We start from the raw sequence: 16,070 nt of genomic DNA on the forward strand, positions 1-16,070 counted from the left end.
TCATTGGTGTTTTTGATTTTCGCCATTCTGACAGGTGTAAGATGGTATCTTAAAGTTGTCTTGATTTGCATTTCCCTGATCGCTAAGGAAGTTGAGCATGACCTTAGGTGTCTTTTGGCCATTTGAACTTCTTCTGTTGAGAGATCTCTGTTCAACTCAGTGCCCCATTTTATAATTGGGTTGATTAGCCTTTTACGGTCTAGTTTCTTGAGTTCTTTATATATTTTGGAGATCAGACCTTTGTCAGTTGTGGGGTTGGTGAAGATCTTCTCCCAGTCAGTGGGTTGCCTTTCTGTCTTAGCAACAGTGTCCTTTGCTTTACAGAAGCTTCTCAGTCTCAGGAGGTCCCATTTATTCAATGAGGCCCTTACTGTCTGTGCTGCTGGGGTTATACGTAGGAAGTGGTCTCCTGTGCCCACGTGTTGTAGAGTACTTCCCACTTTCTCTTCAATCAGGTTCAGTGTGTTTGGACTGATATTGAGGTCTTTCACCCACTTGGACTTGAGTTTTGTGCATGGTGATAGATATGGGTCTATTTTCATTCTTCTACAGATTGACATCCAGTTTTGCCAGCACAATTTGTTGAAGATGCTCTCTTTTTTCCATTGTATACTTTTAGCTCCTTTATCGAAAATCAGGTGTTCATATGTTTGTGGGTTAAAGTCAGGGTCTTCTATTCGATTCCATTGGTCGACTTCTCTGTTTTTATGCCAATACCAAGCTGTTTTCAATACTGTAGCTCTGTAATAGAGTTTGAAGTCAGGGATGGTAATGCCTCCAGACGTTCCTTTATTGTATAAGATTGTTTTGGCTATCCTGGGTTTTTTGTTTTTCCATATAAAGTTGATTATTGTCTTCTCCAGATCTGTGAAGAATTTTGATGGGATTTTGATGGGGATTGCATTGAATCTATAGATTGCTTTTGGTAGAATTGCCATTTTTACTATGTTGATCCTCCCAATCCAAGAGCAAGGGAGATCCTTCCATTTTCTGGTGTCCTCTTCTATTTCTTTCTTCAAAGACTTGAAGTTCTTGTCAAATAGATCTTTCACTTCCTTGGTCAGGGTTACCCCAAGATATTTTATGCTCTTTGTGGCTATCGTGAAAGGTGATGCTTCTGTGATTTCCCTCTCTGTTTCCTTATCCTTAGTGTATAGGAAGGCAACTGATTTTTTGGAGTTGATCTTGTATCCAGCCACGCTACTAAAGGTGTTTATCAGCTGTAGGAGTTCTTTGGTAGAATTTTTGGGGTCGCTTATGTATACTATCATGTCATCTGCAAATAACGAAAGCTTAACTTCTTCCTTTCCAATACGAATCCCCTTGATCCCCTTATGTTGTCTTATTGCTATTGCTAGAACTTCAAGCACTATATTGAAGAGGTATGGAGAGAGTGGACATCCTTGTCTTGTTCCTGATTTTAGTGGGATGGCTTTGAGTTTTTCTCCATTTAATTTAATGTTAGCTGTCGGTTTGCTGTAGATAGCTTTTATTATATTTAGGTATGACCCTTGTATCCCTATTCTCTCCAAGACCTTTATCATAAAGGGGTGTTGAATTTTGTCGAATGCTTTTTCCGCATCTAATGAAATGATCATATGGTTTTTTTCTTTCAGTCTATTTATATGGTGGATTACATTGATAGATTTGCGTATGTTGAACCAGCCCTGCATCTCTGGGATGAAGCCTACTTGATCATAATGGATAATTTTTCTGATGTGTTCTTGAATTCGGTTTGCCAGTATTTTATTGAGAATTTTTGCGTCGATATTCATGAGTGAGATAGGCCTGTAATTCTCTTTCTTGGTTGGGTCTTTGTGTGGTTTTGGTATCAGGGTAACTGTAGCTTCATAAAAGGAATTTGGCAATGACTTTTCTGTTTCTATATTGTGAAATACGTTAAGGAGTATAGGTATTAGCTCTTCTTGGAAGTTCTGGTAGAATTCTGCGTTGAACCCATCTGGTCCTGGGCTTTTTTTGGAAGGGAGATTTTTGATAACAGTTTCTAGTTCTTCGCGACTAACAGGTCTATTTAGATCATTCACCTGGTCTTGGTTTAGCTTTGGTATATGGTACTTATCTAAAAAAATGTCCATTTCTTTTGCATTTTCCAGTTTTGTGGCATACAGGCTTTTATAGTAAGATCTAATGATTCTCTGGATTTCCTCTGTGTCTGTGGTTATGTCCCCCCTTTCATTTCTGATTTTATTTATTTGCGTGTTCTCTCTCTGTTGTTTAGTTAGTTTGGATAGGGGTTTGTCGATCTTGTTGATTTTCTCCAAGAACCAACTTTTTGTTTCATTGATTCTTTGGACTGTTTTCTGTGTTTCTATTTTGTTGATTTCTGCCCTCAGTTTGATTATTTCCAGTCTTCTACTCCTTCTGGGCACCTCTGCTTCTTTTTTTTCTAAAGCTTTCAGGTGTGCCATTAAGTCCCCAATGTATGCTTTCTCTGTTTTCTTTAAGTGGGCACTTAGTGCTATGAACTTTCCTCTTAGCACTGCTTTCATCGTGTCCCATAGGTTTGAGTATGTTGTCTCTTTATTTTCATTAAATTCAAGGAAGACTTTAATTTCTTTCTTAATTTCTTCCTTGACCCAGGTGTGGTTCAGTAGTTGACTGTTCAGTTTCCATGAGTTTGTCGGCTTTCTGGGGGTAGCATAGTTGTTGCCATCTAACTTTAATCCGTGGTGATCTGATAAGACACAGGTGGACACTGATATTCTTTTGTATCTGTGGAGGTTTCCTTTGTTTCCGAGTATATGGTCAATTTTTGAGAAGGTTCCATGAGCTGCAGAGAAGAAGGTATATTCTTTCCTATTTGGGTGGAGTGTTCTGTAGATGTCTGTTAAGTCCATTTGCTTCATTACCTCCAATAATTCTCTTAATTCTCTATTAGGTTTCTGTCTGATTGACCTGTCCATTGGAGAGAGAGGTGTGTTGAAGTCTCCTACTATTAGTGTGTGTGGTTTTATGTCTGCCTTGAGTTTTAGAAATATTTCTTTTACATAAGTGGGTGCTTTTATATTAGGGGCATAGATATTCAGGATTGAGATGTCATCCTGATGAATTGTTCCTGTTATGAGTATAAAGTGTCCATCTCGATCTCTTCTGATTGATTTTAGTTTGAAGTCAGTTTTGTTGGAAATTAGTATGGCCACACCTGCTTTTTTGTTAGGACCATTTGCTTGAAAGACCTTTTCCCAACCTTTTACTCTGAGTAGATGCCTGTCTTTGTGGTTGAGATGTGTTTCTTGCAAACAGCAGAATGTTGGATCCTGTTTTCGTATCCAATCCCTTAGCCTGTGCCTTTTTATAGGTGAATTGAGACCATTAATATTAAGTGATATTAGTGACCAGTGGTTGTTTACTCCGGTTATTCTTACTGTTTTCGGTAGTAGAGTTTGTGTGTGTCCCTTCTTTGAGTTGTACTGGTGAAGGTTCGCTAGATTCCTGAGTTATTGTAGTCAGTGTTGGCAATGTTGGATTCCTTGGGTTGCGATTTTCCTTCTATTACTTTCTGTAGCGCTGGATTTGTGGCTACGTATTGTTTAAATTTGTTCTTATCCTGGAATGTCTTGTTTTCTCCATTGATAGTGAATACTAGCTTGGCTGGGTATAGAAGTTTGGGTTTGCATCCATGGTCTCTTAGTTTTTGAAGAACCTCTATCCAGGACCTTCTGGCTTTCATGGTTTCCATAGAGAAGTCAGGTGTAAGTCTGATCGGTTTACCTTTATAAGTTACTTGGCCTTTTTCCTTTGCAGCTCTTAATATTCTTTCTTTAACCTGTATATTTTGTGTTTTGATTATTATATGGCGAGGGGATGCTTTTCTTTGATCCAGTCTGTTTGGTGTTCTGTATGCTTCTTGGATATTCAAAGGAATATCTTTCTTTATGTTGGGAAAGTTTTCTTCCATAATTTTGTTAAATATATTTTCTGGGCCTTTGAGCTGTAATTCTTCCCCTTCTTCTATTCCTATTATTCTCAGGTTTGGTCTTTTTATTGTGTCCCATATTTCCTGAATGTTTTGTGATGAGAATTTGTTGGCTTTGCTGTTTTCTTTGATCAGTGCGTTTATTTTCTCTATGGTGTCTTCAGAATCTGAGATTCTTTCTTCTATTTCTTGTATTCTATTGATTATGCTTGTTTCTGTAGGCTCTGCTCGTTGACCTAGATTTTCCGTATCCAGCTGGTCCCCAGTTTGTGCTTTCTTCCTTGCTTCCATTTCAGTTTTCAATTCTTGAACTGTTTCCATTACCTGTTTGTTCGTTTTTTCTTGGTTTCCCAGGGTCTCATGTACGTATTTACTCAATTCTTCAAACTTTTTGTTATACTTCTCATCCATTTCTATAAAGGTGTTTTTTACATATTGTTTAAGGGACTCTATTGCTTTCATAAAGTCGATTTTTTCCACTTCTTCTGTGTTAGGGTGTTCAAGTCCTTCTGTTGTAAGATCATTGGGTTCTGGTGCTTTCATGTTGTTTTTCAGCTTATTGGGAGAATTTTTGCCTTGGCGCCTGCCCATCTCCTCCTATTGACGATCTCTAATTGGTCTTTTAAAACCAGATCAGGTTTCCCTGCTGGCCAGAGGCTCCTCTTGCAAAATTCCCTCGTTCTGTTTCCTGGCTCCTGCCAGGGGCCAAGATCCCTCTCACCCCTCAGACGGGTCTTCAGGAAAAGAACCAGGTTCCCTGTTTGCCCGGGACCTCGCCAACCAAAGGCCTACCTCTTTGATTTAATTGTCCTGGGGCGATCTGCTCTTGGTGTTGCCCTGGTCCCTGTCGCCTGCGTTGTCTGCCACTGTGTCAGTACCCGCCGGTCCCGGCCGCTGCGCCAGCTACGTCGCCCGCCGTGCGCGTCCGGTTCCGGCCGCCGCTGCCGTGCGCGTCCGGTTCCGGCCGCCCCTGCCGTGCGCGTCCGGTTCCGGCCGCTGCTGCCGTGCGCGTCCGGTTCCGGCCGCCGCTGCCGTGCGCGTCCGGTTCCGGCCGCCGCTGCCGTGCGCGTCCGGTTCCGGCCGCCGCTGCCGTGCGCGTCCGGTTCCGCACCCGTATGCATTGTTAACCAACAAAACTACTCACCAGTTGTCTTCACGTGAGCCATCCTTTTTAGAGACTTGGAACAATGGGGCCAGGAGGGATGTCGCGCTCCACTGATGAGAACAATTGGTTGATTCACCTATTAGGTTTGTTTGATATGCCACACATTTTTCTCACTACTGCTAAACTTACCAACAACCTACAAGACATAGTTCTTAGTAGTCTGTTTACTCAAATAGGAAAACTTAAGTACAAAGAAACAGCTTTACTCAAGAACAGGAGTGAGATTTGAGTTTAGGTTCAGCATTTGTCTTCTTAGTCATTGAATTATATTGTATGAGAACATGAGACTGCCCACTAATGTGACTTGCTCCGAGGAAAGATAAAAGTCTTAGCAAGATGACATGACAGTGAAGGCTGCTGAGGTTGTCCCACCTACAAATGATCTCTCTCACTGACATCCCCTCGCGTGAATTCTAATATCCCAGTCTCTTTTTGTCTTCTTTTGCTTTTTACTTCTTTGTAAATAACATTGGGAGGAGTAAATTGGCTTAGATATAGCGATAGAGATAGAATTTGTCCTCTCCCCAGGACATGCTCCCTTAAGCCTCTTTGATGATCAGAACATAGGGGAGAGTGGGCCTGAAAGAACCCTAGTATTCTGTTTGGTGTCCTTCCCAAAGGCTAAGAATCATCTAGTCCAAAATATCACTTCGAAAAAGTTAAGCTTCCCTATCTTTGAGCATAAAAATAATGTGGTCAATTATATAGACTTGCAATGGTATCAGGGTCAGTCTGGGGCCTAAGTAATTTTATGGGAAGTCCTCTGCCTCCTTTCTGATCCATAGATTTGCATAGTACAGTTTAATTTAGGCCAAAGCTTTAAGATTTTGGAATTGCACTGCTATTGTTTTAATTGGAACAACCTATTAATAGACCTTTGAGCATTGAAAATATCCCTCTGTTTACTATGCCCCAGGCTTGTCTACCTCATGTTAGATGAATTCACATCCAAAATATGAATGCCACCCTATTTACGGAGTTATTACACTGACATCTCTCAATTTCTAGCAAATTGTCTCATAAATAGGAATATGATTAAGTCCTTGAAGAATATTTTTGTTGTTATTGAGGTAATTAAGATGTGGACCGCCATTTTCCTTTTATCAGTACATCTGCACTCTGGTAAATAAAGAATCAAATGCTGCTTGGTGAGGAACCTTGCGTGCCTCTGAGAGTGAGTAAGCTGAAGGCCTCCAGTCAGCATCTCCGAGTTTCAACTGAGGCTTTGATGTAGCTGGAGCAAGAATACTTTTTAAAACCAAAGCTTTGAGGAATTTTATTACAGGAAGCAGTACCTATGTATAAAACTAATAGGAACTTCATCATTATTTACGACATTTTTTATACATAATAACGGCCATTTTTCTGACATTTTCTCACATGCACATGATGTATTTTGATTGCATTCACTTCCTATTACTCTTTCCCGTCACTCCTACTCCAGCTAATGCCCTTCCTCTTCCAGATTCTCCTTCTTTCTACCTTCATGTCCTTGTACATGGCTCAATGATTTTCATTAAGGTTGTTCCCAGGAATACGAGTGATGGCTTATTTAAAGGAGCTCAGGTACTTTATCGGTGCCTGTACCTCTAAGGAAAACATCCCTCTCTCACACACATTGACCATTGGCTGAGTACAAATCCACAGGGAAAGGTGCCTCCCCCCTTCCATGGCAGATATTGACAGATTATACCTTACATAGTGTTTGTGTAGATGTCTTTTATATTTCTATAGCGTGATCCCTGTTGAAGCTTGAGTTTTGTTGGTTTTTAGTTCGTACATCCTTCTTTGCCTGGGTGATTTAGAAACAGAAGTCACCAAGGAGCTGCTCATTGGCAGCCTTAAAACTAGGCATGGGACCTATCTGCAAAACAAAGAGGAGTTTTAAGGCTGCGTCCTCTTGTGTGATTCTGACTCAAACTCATTAGGACCACAACCATTGTTGAGGTCGGGTTTTGGTTACGTGGAGAACTTTGCTTTAATTGAGTCTCCATAGGCTTTATGGCTTTTAAAACATGAAATATACAAGTACCAAGGCAGCCCTTTCAGTCCAGCTGCCAGGAACTACTACCACCAACATGGCTTTTTAGCCTCCACAGGGGAACTATCTCAGTCCAGAAGCCACTGGCCCTGGCTCCAGGCCTCCAGCAGAAAGCAACTCAGTCATAGACACCATCCAATGGTACAGACCACCCAGCCACAACACCCTAGCTGCCTTTCCATTGATTTGAGATGACTCCATTTATTTATAGGCTGACTTAACTACAATACAAAATGAAGGTACTAAGGAGGGTGTGGTCTATCCTAATCCACCATATATAGAAAGGGATTAAATAAAAGTTCATGTTTAAAGATAAAAGATTCCAGATGTTTTTGCACTTACCTGTAAGCCCAGAACTGGGATCAGAAATACAAGGCCAGCCTAAAAAAAAAAGTGAGACCCTTTCTCAAAAAAAAAAAAAAAAAAAAAAAAAAAAAAAAAAAAAAAAAAAAAAAAAAAAAAGATACTACAAGCTGATAGATACCAGGGAACATGTAAGAAACAGAATCTGTTCTTTCCAAGAGCCAATCGGGTTTGCTTAATAAGTTCCGTTTCATAGACAAGGGAACCAAAGGTTACACAGCTGAGCAAGCAGAACTGGCGTGTGTGATGTGTGAACATTCTCATCTTTGTGATTCCATTGTCCTTTGTTAAGCTTTCCACATTCTGGCTAACACGCTTGTAGAATCTGGAACAGGTCCTGAGAAAAGCTATAGCTTCGTTATCTGAAAAATAGTAAACACCGTGTCTGTAACATAATAAATTTAAATCTTCAGTTATGTTTATTAAAATAAAAAATCTCAATCAAAAGTTTTGTTAAGTGAAATTCTTCCCATTCTCAGTTCTCAGCTGGGATATTTACAAGCACCGAGTGAATTAGCAACTTGAAATTCCCATAACATATGTCAATTCTTAGAATAGAATTTGCTTATATACCTATTCATACTACCACCTAGCAACAATTTATAGGGCAGTTAGCCTACTTTATGCAGTATGTCAGATGCAAGTTAAATCGTAAGATGAACACTGTCCCTGCTCTCAGAAGATACAGAACAACAAACAAGTAACCAATAAAGGGAGGTAATGCCCAAGTCTGACAGAATAGCAAGTTCAAAGGCCCTGGGGTTGGAACAGATCTGATATACTCTGGAAACTTGTAAGTACCAGTGTGACTAAAGGTTATGGGAAACAAACAAACAAACAAAAAACACAAGAGAACACTGTGTATATGTGTGTGTGTGTACACAAGTAAGAGAGAGAGAGAGAGAGAGAGAGAGCTCATGAGGGTGTAAGGGAGGCCAGGGGTAAACCTTGATTAGTCCTCACATGCTGGCTGATTTAGTTTTTAAGACAAGGTCACTTATTCCCTGGAAGCTCACTGGGCAAGCTAGACTAGTTGACCAACCTCTGCCAAAAGTACTGCTAGAATTACAAACCTATGACATCTGAGCCAGCTTTTTCCACATGGATTCTGGGAATGGAACTCAGGTCCTCACAGTTTCATGGCAAGCATTTCACCAATTAAGCTATCTCCTCAATGCCCTTTTCTAATTTTTCATTAGTAATTTTAAAACTAATGGTGGTCTTTAAGATTCTCTTTGCATTGTATTGTCAAGAGTTATTACAGAATAAGAAATACCTACAACCAATCTAATATTCATGATGGCTATTCTAAGCAAAGTTTGAGACTTTTTAGCAAGACAAATGGGGAAATTATTAAACACAAGACTCATCTCAATAATGTTCATGCATACATAGACAAACTCCTAAAAAAGAAACAGACAAGGCTGTCAAATGATGGAACTATGATTTACAATGTGACAGGCAACGGAACGACAGAAATCATTTCTCATGAGATAATCTTCACATCTTGCTTATTTCCTTTGCTTTCAGAATTACCATTTCTGAAGATGGAAACCTCAGAATCATCAATGTGACTAAATCAGATGCTGGAAGTTATACCTGTATAGCCACGAACCATTTCGGAACTGCCAGCAGTACTGGGAATGTGGTCGTGAAAGGTAATGGCTAACTCAAAGAAATCATATGTCTTCACTTCTAGTAATAGAATCTACAGACGTGGCAGGGTTCATATTAATATGTATAGATATCACTGTTGCTAGATTAATTCATCACAGAAAACATGATATGATTAACAATTCTTTGGGAACCGTTGGTAATGAATATGATTGAAAGGCTATCTTATTTCAGCATCATCCAATACAATTTGAGAATTACAGTCATTGTGTCTATTATAGTATTCTAACAAATGTTATCTGCAGTCCTTTAATTAAATTTCTTTCAAGTCTCTATAGGTTTGAAATTCATGTCTAGGAGCCCTGTGCTAACAAATTAAAAACCCATGATTCAAGTACTATTTTTAGCAAACATTGTTTAAACAATGTCACCGGCAGTTTTACAAAGAGCTGCCCCGGGTATTCAGAGATATGGATATGGCTTCCCCAGGTAATAAAGGGTTTTGATCACCTCTGTGCATTGCTTAAGTCGCCCAGCCATCCCTGTCAGTTTTAAGGAAATAAAATGTCCCTCATCTCTTAGTCTGGGTGCTTTGTATTTCACAACTGAACGTCCTTTATGCTCTCAGCACAGCATATGATGTGAAACTGTCCCAACACCAGGTTGATGGCATTGTTGGAAGTGTTGAGAATTAAAAAGGATGAGATCTTAATTTACATTTCATTTGAATTTCTATCACCTTGTGTCTTACACAGTCAGTCTTAGGATTTTTTTTTTCAGTTGCAGGAGACATGCTAGTGCTTTGAATAAAAATAACACTCAGCGTGGTGACTTGGTGGAGGTCACCACAAATGGATGGACTTAAGCCCAGAAATCTGACTTCGAGTTCTCCCTGGATCTACAAGAAAAAATTTGAGGCCATTTTTGCCCTGCTGATGTGCAATGCATTCTGATGATTCACTTCAGACTCTTTCTTACTGACCTATTTGTAGCTTCGTTTCTGAAGTAAGACAGCCTAAGGCAAGCAAAAATATTCAAAAAGAATATTTACCTCAATTATAACTTAAGCATGAAGCTAAAAAAAAAATCACCTAATTATCTATGTCAGGGTCATTGGAAGTTGACGATTTTCTGTCATCTTGAAAAGATTTTTTTTTTTAATCATGAATATACTTATCTGTCCAGATGGAGAATTTGAAGTCAAAGAGAGTTAGAGGCAGGTCTATGTTTAGATGGACTCCCACTATTTTGGTTTATTAATTCTTCTCTAGGCCAGTAGAATAGGCATACGACTGTGGATTCACTCTGTATTACATATTAAAGGTAAAAGAGAGTAGCTAATATTTAGAGCATAGAGCTCCAGTTAGAAGCCTTTGTTAATACATGGTTATGTCAGATGCCAGAGGAAATGTAGTGATTGACTAGGACCAAAATAGAGAGCCCAGGCTTTCAGAGATGGTTAGTAGTCAAGCTCGGGCTTATTAGGATGACATCCCACTTATGTAGATGTAAGTGAATTTCAGAACACTGTGTTAAATTATGATTAAAGACCAAGATTAAAATCAAAGAGATGTGCCTAAGTCTCATTTCTTCCACTTACAGTCTCTATGACCTTGGATGTGATTAGTAGCCTATTTGGAGGAAATAGCCATGCTGGCCTCTTGGCATGGTTTCTACGGCTGCGGTGATCTACACTAAGTAATAAGCATGAAGGCCTGAAAATAGTGGTGATTGTTATTGTTGTTGACATTGTTGTTGTTCATATTATAATAAAATGGCTAGGCATACATTCTAAAGCACTGAAGACTTATTGAAGTTTCTAATCCAGTAGAAAAGGAAAGTGAGATGGAGATTATAGATACACATAGAAATCATATTTCCCTGCTACACTGTGGGGAGCAGGGTATTTTCTCATCAGCGTTCACCAGAACGCTGAGGTACCACCGGAAAGATGGAGAAACCACTCCCAACCGTCTGTGCAGTTCTCTGCTGATGCTTATATGAAGCCACAGAGTAAAGCTTCCAGATATGCCATGATGAAGCCGATCATGGCCACCTCATATTTGATATAAATAGAAATATTGCTGAGATGATAGCTTTTACGTACCTTTGCAAATTAAATCATTTATTTCTTGCCATCTAATAAGATGGGAACAGAAATTCTTCAACTATATATAGTACATGAATTCCAGGGAGTTCACAGTTCAATGTTTTTAGTTGTAGTAACCATTTATGTGTTTCAGTGTGTATTAGGAAAACAGTCATTTTCTGTCAATAACAATGAATTAAAAAAGCTACTAAAATACATTTAATTAAGTCAGCATATGTAAAAGTCAAGACCATGAAGGATTCATCCACTGAAGCAGTCTACCTGAGCTAATGGGAGCTCACCAGCTCCAGCTGGACTGGGAAGAAACAAACATAGGACCAAACTAGTCCCTCTGAATGAGGTTGACAGTTGTATAGCTGGGGCAGACTGAGGGGCCACTGGCAGTGGCAATGGGATTTATCTCCACTGTATGTACTGGCTTTTGGGGATCCTATTCTCTTTGGATGTATACCTTGCTCAGCCTAGATGGAGTAGGAAGGGCCTTGGACCTTCCATAAAGCAAAGTGACTTACCCTCTCTTAGGATTAGAGGGGTTTGGGGTGGGAGGGTGTGTGGAGGGAATGGGAGAAGGGGAGGGAGTGGGAATTTAGAATGGTATTTTTTTTAAATCTAATAAAAAAAGAGAATTAAGTATTCATGATTACAAGAGGCTCTCCCAAAGTAGTGCGTATGGTGTTTATATGACTGAATATGGGTACTACACCTCCAGAGCCAATTTTTGAGTGAACTCTAGTGGATTTAGGACATATGATAGGGTTAGGATAGCCTGATATGGTGAACAAAGGTGTCTTCATAGAGCATTAGAAGTACCGGGCTGATGTGGCTCCATCAGCACAGTGGTAGTCGTACAAGCATAAGAACCCACGTCCAGTCCCCAGAATACAAATTTTAAGAGCAAGGCCTGGTGACATACACTTGTAATTCCCAAGCAGGGGAGACCCTAGGGCTTCCCAACCTTTCAACCCACTTGGTATGACACTGTATCAAGGAAACAGGGTGGATAGCCCCCAGAGAACAGCACTGGATGTCTGTCTCTGGCCATCACATGCGTGTCACGTACAAAATACATGCCCACCTCCACAGACATGTACCCCCACATGTATGCATTCCTTTGCATACAAGAACGTATGCACATACCCAGGATAAAAAAACAACTGCAAATTCGTACATGCTTAGAATACCAGCACTTGGGAGGCTGAGGCTAGATGATCAGTGTTTCAAGACTAGCCTTGTCTATATAAAGAGTTTGAGGCTAGCCTCAACTACAAGAGTCACTGTCTCAGGAAACACAACAAATAAAATAAAATTTTCAGAACAATAAGAAGAAGAGGAAGGCCTGGGAGAGGAGGAACATGGGAACTATAAAGCAAAGGAGGCAGACATGCTCATGTGTGACCAGTAAGGCCAGGGTGTCCCAGCCAAGAAGCCCCTTGCCTAGTCGGAGTCCAGGTGCTTCAGTGGTCTCTCTGGGTTTGGTCACTGGCACTTACATATAATTGACTTCTGCACCAAGTCCCTCTGATTCTTGTGTTGTTGGGATATGGGGATGGGGTTATGAACTTCCTTTGGTAAGTAAGGTCCCAGACAATAAAAATTTTGTTACTTTAAGTAAGATCCAAGGTGATTATGAAGCTTTCATGTTCTCAGTGGTAGTGTGATTCCCATTGGTGTTAAGGGGAAGTTCTTGTGTGTAGTGTAGATGCTCTGCTGCCAAGTCTCTATCAAGGACGTTCATATAAACTAAGAAATCTGTTCAATAAAGTACAATAAAGGCAGAGGAAAAACTCATTCTGAACTGTGCCAAGTGCTCAATCCCACAGCAAATACTCAAGCCCACACCTTTAGTACAACTGTAGCCACTTAGCCTGGAATATGACATCCTTCTGCATTTTAATTCACTTTCCAGATCTACAAAGAGACTGATTTATCAGAGACATTGCTCTCTAACCTTAAAGTGTGCTTCTGTTCACTTTGATCTCTTCATATGTCTGGGATTAGAACTCTGGGAAGGTCAGACACCAGAACACATTTTCCCCCAGTCTTTTTTACAATAATTGTGTCATTAACCAGTCTTTGAAAATTCAATTCTCTTACTTACGGAGTCTGGCCCAGTTATTTGGAGAGAGGCTGAAGGTAGATATTTTCAGACATGGGGTCAGTTAGTAGGGGAGGAGAAGGGGACACATCCTCTACATGAGACAGGAGGCTTAAAATAAGTCCCTGGCAAGTATCCATCTAAGGGATAATGATTCTGATTATGCACAAGCAGGCTTCCAGACTGTGGGATTCTGACAGGCACCCAGGAGACTTTTTATTATTCTCCTATCATCTGAATTTCTAAGTTTTACTCATTTTATTTTACTTACTTACTGATGCTAGTTGTGGTATATTTGAAATTTGTTGGCTGTTTAACCCTAAGCAAAAACACTTCTCAAATCAGACTCCCCAGAGAATATTCTGCTTACCTTTAAACAAAGATAAGCATTTATGTCAATGTTATTAAGATCTGCAGGAAAGGCCAGCTACCTTTATAAGCAGGACTGGACTCACTAATTCATTTTTAACTTTTTACCAGATGTAACTGTGTGCTGTTTTGCATGGCAGGTGTCTTTTTTTTTCTTTTGTAACAGGCCTAGCTGTAATGAACTAGTTCTGTAGACCTTCTTAAGCTTTTTATTCACTTCATATACCAACCCAACCACAGTTCCCCCTCCTTTCCCTTCTCCTACTCCCTCCCATCTCCCCTCCAATACTTCTCCATCCACTCCTCCATAAGGGTAAGGCCTCCTATGGGAAGTCAACAAAGCCTGGCACATTAAATTAAGTCAGGACCAAGCCCCTTTCCTCTGCATCAAGGTTGAGCAAGCCCATCCCAGCATAGGGAATGGGCTCCAAAAAGCCAGCTCATGCACAGCAGGGATAGATCCTTTCCCCACTGCCAGAGTCCCTCAAACCAACAAAGCTATACAACTGCTGCCCACATGTAGAGGGACTAATTTGGTCACATAATCCCATGCAGGCTCCCCAGCTGTCAATCTAGATTCCGTGAGTTTCCTCGAGTTCCGGTCACCTGTCTCTGTGAATTTCCCCATTATGATATTGACCCACCCCTTGCCCATATAATCCATCTTGTCTCTCTTCAACTGGACTCCTGGAGCTTGGCCTGATGATTGGTTGTGGCTCTCTGCATCTGCCTCCATCAGTTACTGGATGAACGTTCTATGATGACAGTTAGGGTAGTCACTAATCTGATGACAGGGGAAGACCAGTTCAGGCACCCTCTCCACTATTGCTAGGAGTTTTAGCTGGGGTCATCCTTATAGGTTCCTGAGATTTCCCTAGAACCAAGTTTCTCCCTAACCCCATATTGGCTGCCTATATTAAGACATCTCATTCATTACTCTCCCACTCCATCCCTCCTGCAACTCAACCATCCTGTTCCTTCATATTCTCATACCCCATTCCTTTCCTTCTACCACCCCACCCCCAGTTTACCCAGGAGATCTCATTTATTGCATGGCAGGTATCTTAGCTATACAGGTTTTATATGACAAGTATTTTTGTCACAAGCACAAAGCAGAGCACCTATGAGTGTTTGTCTTGGCTGTGGATGGACAAGATAACCATAGTAGTAACAGCCCTATCTTTTATTGATCACCCTCAAGTCTCAGCATGAAATGTAGGCTGTTAAGCCATGGATGTGATGTGGTTATCATGTTTATCTTTCCCAACTAACTCCAAAGTGACCTTATGTAACTGTGGTTACTGGTTTCAGCCTCTGCTTTGACAGGTATCCTCCTACAAATGAAGGACATTGTCCATGTCTCCTAGCAGTAAAAATTGGGTAAAGTGCTTCATGAGAACATGAGTCTCTGGGCCTTGTTCCTAACCACCTACATCTATACTCTAGGAATAAGACCTGAAAAAAAAAAAAAAAAAAAAAGAACCTTCATGTTAAATGATCACTCCAACTGATCTCTATGCTCACAGTTAGAGACTATAAGAGAATATATGAATTTGCATACCATGATCAGTGGTGTTTTTGTATAACCCAAAGCTAAGACTAGCAGTCATATATTTAAGTGGTTGTGAAAATAAAATAAAATAAAAATGATATTTTTGAATGTGAAAGTTTCATGAAATTGATATTTCAATTTCCATAAATAAAGTTTAGTTAGAAATCAGGTAGGCCATTTATTTACATAACTCTACTTTCAAACTGTAACAAGAATGTAAAGTTGCTAAAACACAAACTTTGCTTCTTGGCCTACAAGACCTTAAATATTTATTATTCAACCCTTTGGATATCTGTGAATACTTTCTTTGGATAATTATTCCAGGACTAATCCTTCAAAGCTTGAAGTGAGACATCCTATAACCAAGCCATACACTGTTCTGCTTGTGTCTCATGCTGTCAATGCTGGAAATTCCCATTAGATGAACAACTACCATTGGTAGAGACAATTTCTTTCCAGGACATTAGTCTCACTCCAGAGTCAGGAGAGTGAACCTCATAATTTGGATATATATGTTGAAAATACAGAGAGGCAATAGGTAATTAACTTTCACTGGATAAAAACTTTGACCAGTCCCCAAACAATGTATTCAGTTTAATTCTATAGGATTTTAGACCTTCATATAGGTACAAGAAATAGTTGTCTAAAGGTCTGATCTCCAAAATATATAAAGAACTCAAGAAACTAGACCGTAAAAGGCTAATCAACCCAATTATAAAATGGGGCACTGAGCTGAACAGAGATCTCTCAACAGAAGAAGTTCAAATGGCCAAAGGACACCTAAGGTCATGCTCAACTTCCTTAGCGATCAGGGAAATGCAAAT

The 16,070-nt window shown here is 40.0% G+C and overlaps 1 protein-coding gene across 3 annotated transcripts in view; it reads left to right on the forward strand.

Annotated features, from left to right (window-relative positions):
* Positions 1 to 16,070, forward strand: part of LOC126506109 (contactin-4) — a 997,903-nt gene that overhangs the window by 910,370 nt on the left and 71,463 nt on the right. For all 3 annotated transcript variants that reach the window (XM_050149411.1, XM_050149413.1, XM_050149412.1), the window contains one exon: positions 9,037 to 9,164. In XM_050149411.1, the coding sequence (XP_050005368.1) occupies positions 9,037 to 9,164 (128 nt within the window). The remainder of the gene's footprint in view (positions 1 to 9,036; positions 9,165 to 16,070) is intronic.

The sequence above is a fragment of the Alexandromys fortis genome, unplaced genomic scaffold (genome assembly GCF_014885135.2).
Source record: "Alexandromys fortis isolate MF-2015 unplaced genomic scaffold, M_Fortis_MF-2015_v1.1 scaffold_48, whole genome shotgun sequence".
Taxonomy (NCBI): domain Eukaryota; kingdom Metazoa; phylum Chordata; class Mammalia; order Rodentia; family Cricetidae; genus Alexandromys; species Alexandromys fortis.